The sequence below is a fragment of the Pinus tabuliformis genome, chromosome X, assembly GCF_031772625.1.
Source record: "Pinus tabuliformis cultivar Carrire ecotype Pingquan chromosome X, CPIR1, whole genome shotgun sequence".
NCBI classification, from domain to species: Eukaryota; Viridiplantae; Streptophyta; class Pinopsida; order Pinales; family Pinaceae; genus Pinus; species Pinus tabuliformis.
Window position 1 is genome coordinate 1099050092 of NC_142308.1, and position 6097 is coordinate 1099056188.

The following is a 6097-nucleotide window of genomic DNA, read 5'->3' on the forward strand; positions in this document are numbered from 1 at the left end:
GAGGATTTGTTGGTTCAACCTTATCAACATGGTGCACAGTCCTAGAACACCATACGCTTTAGCAGCAACAAGCAGGCCCATAATATTTTACACGTTTCCTTTACATGAACAGAATAAGGAATAGATTCATGTAAAACAACGGGGACAACTAGTTATACAAAAATATAAAAAAATATTAGTGTGACGATTCAACCCCGCTGCTCATGACAAGAAATGTCTACAAGGAAAAGAGGGCCTTACAGGGAAAGGAGAGGCTTGCCTTGATTCCTTTCAAATTGATGGGGACCCAGCCCACGTGGCCCCTCACTCCCGAACCTTACGTGGACTTGTGTGATTATGTTGTAATGGGATATTTGTTGAATTGCGTATTTATGAATTAGGTGATATTTAATCACCCGCCTGTACCTATTCGCCTCTCCACGCTCCACCTGTCCGGCTCGGGATGTGGCAAAACCCTAACTATCACTTGGCCCTTTTCTCCGGAATGTTCGCGCTCATTCGGTCATTTTCGCTGTTATGCTTGTTCTCTGTGGCTTTGCTCTGATGTTCGGCTCTGTGCATGGGTTTTGTTACTCTCTGCAATGTTCCGCCCTCTGTGGCTCTGCTCTGGTATTCGGTTCTACTTATGGGTTCTGTTCAGAGGTTCGGCTCCGTCTTGGTGGGAAGCTCAAAGTTGCAACTCCGTCTCTGGTTTCAAACCATCGTTCAACTTCGTCTGCTCAGGTAAGGGTTTCGTTGCATGCTGTATGCTCTTGTCCTCAACTCGAATTCCGCCTAACCCTTCACAGCTCCTCTGTGGTTAGGTTATCGCTGAGCTTCTGCAACTTCTGGACCTGGTTACAACTGGTAAGTTTCCACACCGTGGCTCTACACTGGTTTTTCCTCACTCTGTTCTGTCTATTCGTCGCTCTCTGGCTATTTACTGTTGCATGAGTTTGTTTACATCCGCGACCCTAACAATGTATGTCACGGTGATTGCAGGTAACTGGTTCCGTGGCCTTGCAGGGGATTCGACCGCTTGTCTTCCGGGTAGCTCTGTTTCTATTTCACCTTCTTCTGTGGCTTTTAGTCTGCACGGTATTTGTTTGCCATGGTTGTCTGTATTTCGTTAATGAGTCAAGTCTGTGTGAGGGTTCGACCCACTCTGTAACTTCTGAGGGTTTCTATGGTAATTTTCGATGAATGTTTCGGTCTTTTGCTTTCTCGTCACTCGGTCATTCTACAGCAGTGCTTGGATAGTCTTATGAGTGCTCATTTGTTTGGCCGTTGGCAATGTTATGTCTGGAAATAGTTATACACAGCAAATGTAATAATTTCTTTGGACTTCGGTGTTGTTGCTTACCTGAGTTTTGAGAACCGTGGCTTTTCTTGCTTGATAGTCCGACTCCTTTCGTTCTTCACTTGACTTCGGCTTCGGCTGGTCGTGGTACGCGTGTAATTAGAAAACCCTGTCACTGTGTCGACCTGCAATGTATTTTCTTGAACAGAACTTGGTGTATGTATGCGGTTGCCTCTCAGAGTAATGATATTTGGTTACAATACTATTTTGCAATGTGTGAATATGAACAGTAAATGAGAATAAATGAATTGTGCGTGGATGCTGTGTGAAACTCTGTCACGGTTCGTATTTGTAATAGATGCAATGAAAAGAATTCACTGTAGATGCAAGATATTTCTTTGAGGACATAAAATCACAATCTGTAAATTTATTTAAGATGCACTGAACAATATATATGAAGGAAAAGAGTTGTATTCTGCTATTTCTCTTGTTTCAATGTCGCACTCCAGAACCTTTTACATGTGTTTTTTCTATCTTCTTATACAATAGCTCAGTGGTTAGGTAACTGTTAGTTAGTTCCAGATTACAGTTACCTGACAGTTACTCCAGTTACATGATTTGGCTATTGTCAGCTTAGCTGTTCCTTCTGTCTCGTAAGGGTTTGATGCTTTACAATGATTTATGGTCTTTTGTCTAATTCTCTGATAATCTTAATTCAAAACCTATAACTACAAGCCCTTAACAATTTTAGTTAGGACCTGTTATTACAACTGAAACAGAAACAAGTTAACAAGTCACTTAAGCTAATAAACTAAATGCTGTAGTCTAATCCTTAAAGAACAAAATGATAATAAAAAAAAAAACTAAGACAGTCTTGCTGTCCTTCTGTTGAAATATTCATTTCTCCCAATCTTCTTCAGAAACCTGTTCTGCCTCTTCTCGGTCTGTGCCCTGTCGACCAGATGCTCCTGCATCATAAAGTGAAATATTAAATCATATAAAGTGGGCTGATTCTTCGTAAAGCCTCTTTCTTCAGTCATTGATCAGATGTACACATTACTCTCTCCCTGCAATGGTGCTTTATCCAATCATATGTTTTCTTCACGGTTACGGAATCAACTTTTATTACTTTAAAGGGAAGTAATCATTGTACATCAACTTTTTTGCATAAAATAAATTCATGGCAAAATTTTCTCTTCAAATTCATGGCATATGGAATCTTATAATTGCAGGAAAGGACAGTTTTTTTTAAATCTATTCACACCCATTAGTCTTGATGTCCTGATTGTGGATTTCTGGAATCTTTCAGAAATGCCACGGCAAGGCTTCTATCCTACGATTTTAAAATGTTCCCGAAATCCCATCTAAATGTGGCTCTCGATTCATCGCCAACTCGTCCAGAGATTTTGTTCTACATGCAGTTGGGTATACATATATGTAGCTTACGGGGCTGGGTGCTGCTACGATGGATATGCGATGGAATCCACATCTTTTTGTTGTTGGCATCGGAAGGTGGCTACGAGATACACTGGAATATTGTGTACTGTTTGTGTCCTTTTAACCAATGGGATTAGCATTGAGAAGATCAGAAATAAACATAATAAGCTGTAGAAATTTCACATGGTGGCCTGCCAGTGTCAAAGGAAACAATGAGAGGGCCGTAGATGTTAACGAATCCCCGCCACCGCCCTCTTTTACCGACTAAATCCATTGTGTCTGGGACAGGACATATAAGACACCCGTGAGCTAAGTAAAGTAGGGTATCATAATTAGGGAACTCCATGAATTAAGAATGCTACAATTAGCCGTGCACGATTATGTTAATCAATTCATATCACTGTTGGAATATGTCTCATTTTTGGAAGATGTTGTTTGTTTTTTTTTTTTTTTTTACCTTCTCTTAATGGATGGTTAGAAATAATAATTATTTCAGTGTGCAGCTATGAAGAGTTGAGGTGAGTTGAGTGAAGTTAAGAAAAATGAGTTTATTTAGGAATAGAGTGTAACCAAAATTGCCTGAAGTAGGAGGGAAGTGAAATTTAGTTAGAAATGGCATGATTTAATATTTGACAAAACCTAGCGTTTGTATACTTGTGATTGGGTCATTTAAATATATGAGCAGCCAAGAGCAGCAACTAGGGTTAATAATAAAAAAAATTGTGTAACAACTTGTGTATATATGCGTATCAGTGCCTCTAACCAACAGCAAGTTGTATCAGAGCTGAGGTCTAGTTTCACGATATAAGGAGCTAGAGAGTCTGTGGACGTAGCTTGCAGAGTCGCATTGTGTGAGTTATAAAGCACAGGAAAGCTGAGAATAACAAAGTTTTTCCGCGGCCGCGGAGCGATAAGCCATAGCTTGCCGATTTTTTCTAAACAGAGTGAAGGCCGAAGCCCTAAGTGCATAAACCTCCCATCACTAATTAAAGAGAGCCCTCACTCTTGCAGCTGCTACAGCCACAACTTCAATGGAGTTGAATGTCTACGCTACCGTGAGCCTTGAAAAGCCAACTTTCCATTGATTAAAGGATTTCTTAATGATTGATTATTTTGGCAATTTGTTTGGGTATCGTTCAATCATCTAAAACACTTTTCTTTAGTTTGAAAATAGCTTTCGAGTGGGTTTATTTGGTATATTAAAATTGTTTATTAAAAGAGCTTATGAAGACTAAAAGCAAGTCTTAAAAGGTTATGAAAAGTTTTGATTGGTGGCCTATTAAAGGATGTTTAAGTTTGGACATTAGGTTGGTTTTTTTTATATTAAAAAAAAGTGTTTGCTAGGAAAAGGAAGGTTTATAAAGTTTATGAAAGTTTATAGAGAGTTTTATAAAGTGATTTTTTTTGTAAAAGACAATTGTAAAAAAAAAAAAGAAGGGGTTTTATTTGAATGAGAGTTCAGGGTCTTGAAAAGGTGTGTTTATTTGTAAACTTTTTTTGTTGGTCAAGCATGATAGTGTCTTGAGTTCGGAAAAAATCTTCTATATGATAAGGATACATGAATCTGGCAGGGAATTTGTATTATGAGGACACGCATTGAAAACCATACGTTTTTTTGGGGGGGCGATGTGGAAAGAAGCCTCATGCAATTAGGAAAGCAACCATAAGTAGAAGAAAGACAACATTCATGGATCACAAAGCAAGATCGAATAAAAAGCTCAAGGTAGAAAAAGTTTTTGTGGATGAGAAATTCTTGATGTCCAATAGAATAGCTCAATGAACAAATCATAGACAAGTGTGTTAGAGATGGGTAAAACAGTGGGAAATGAACACGAAGAATTCCTACCAATGGCAGTGGAGATGGCTAGGATTTGACTGGTGCCTGGAGAGACTAAGAAGACTGAGTCACACACCTTTGGTGGTTGAACAGAATGAGGGATCATCCACAAATCTCTCTAATATAGTGAAAGGTCCACAATGGGATTATATGATTTAATAACTACCGGTGCATAACTATGTTCATATTCTTTCATAAGAATGCAAGTGGGAGGGTTACTCTTGAATTGTTTAAAAGCATTTTGGAATTTGAAGGCTTCTATAGACCTTAGAAAATAGTGAAAAACAATTACCCATAAATTTAGATATATGTGTCTCAGTGGAAAAACTGGTTAAGTAACTCTAAGTTTTGAACCTTCATAGCGTTAGAATAAATGTTTTATTGCATCGTGAAATGCTTAGAATGATTGTGATGAAAATATATAATGTAAATATAGTTTCTTTAAATATATAGGTAATTATTTGAAAGTGATATAATTACTATGTATGTAATATTTCTGAAATCACTTCAAGGGATGTAAATTTTGCAATGAAATGATTGTGTGTATGAAAACTTACAACTATTTAGTTGATTGAAACTGGAGATTACATGAAAGTGTTGGAATCGGGTCTAGTATAGAAGCCTCCGTGACGAAAAAAACAAAACATCACCACTTGCGAGGGAGTCCAACATCATAAAAAAAGTCTCATGTTTCTAAGATCTAGCTCCTGAATGAAGCAAAATTTAGGTAATTAAAATTTCTATTTTTAAATTTTTAAATAGAATTCATGGGAGTTGAATGTTGTGACATAGGTGAAGTGATGAAGCAACTATCTAAGGAACAAGGCCATTTTGGTGAATTTGATTACCTCATTTGGAGTAAGTCATAAAAGGCACCTCGTGGGTGCATTTTTAAGAAATGGGAAATGAGGCAAGAATGTGCTAGAATGCCATATGATCTAGAGGTGACTAAACCATGAATTATGCATGGCATTGCTTGAAATGAAAACTAAGGACATATAAAATATCATCAGTGTAAGAGATGTAATTCTAAAGCTAAGTTTTTGTTTATTTTCTCTATTTATATAACACTGACAATAATCTTCCTTTAAGGGGTTGAGGTTGTAACATCCCACATCTTACCCCTGCTCTTGTAATTTAAAATAAAAATTTCATCAACATGGAGGACATGGTTGGATAAGGTAACATGTTTTAGATGCACATAATTTTAGTATTTAATTATTTAACAGAAAATCAAAGAAAAGAATGCCTTATGGATCCATTTTCTAAGGGAAGCTTGGCTGTGTACCTTGAAATCCATGAACCTAGACTAATTAAATCATTGTGCCACTGGTTGAAGGCCAATCAAAGTTCGTGATAGGAATGTGGTGAGATACAATCAATGGAAGAGTCGATTGGATATCATAGAATTAATGAGATTAGATTGGGGTAGTCAGGGGCACATAACCATGCACATTCCCCTTTATAGATTGAGGAGACAATGAAAGAAAGCAGGAAATTCCCAATTCCCTAAGTATATTGAAAGAGACAAAAGAGCACTTTCA

General features: G+C 37.6%; 1 protein-coding gene across 1 annotated transcript; it reads left to right on the forward strand.

Moving 5' to 3' along the window:
• Nucleotides 1-493: 493 nt before the first annotated feature.
• Nucleotides 494-1379, forward strand: LOC149143662 (uncharacterized). The gene is made up of 2 exons (XM_089446288.1): nt 494-846; nt 982-1379. Exons 1-2 carry the CDS (start codon nt 517-519, stop codon nt 1180-1182), a joined length of 531 nt encoding a protein of 176 aa, XP_089302414.1. The 5' UTR covers nt 494-516; the 3' UTR covers nt 1183-1379.
• The last annotated feature ends 4718 nt before the right edge of the window (nt 1380-6097 follow it).

Bases quoted from the DNA above. Each gene is read 5' to 3' on its own strand.
- LOC149143662 (XM_089446288.1), top strand. From the start codon at position 517: ATGCTTGTTCTCTGTGGCTTTGCTCTGATGTTCGGCTCTGTGCATGGG. The intron at 847-981 runs GTAAGTTTCCAC...CGGTGATTGCAG, and splicing joins TCTGGACCTGGTTACAACTG to GTAACTGGTTCCGTGGCCTT.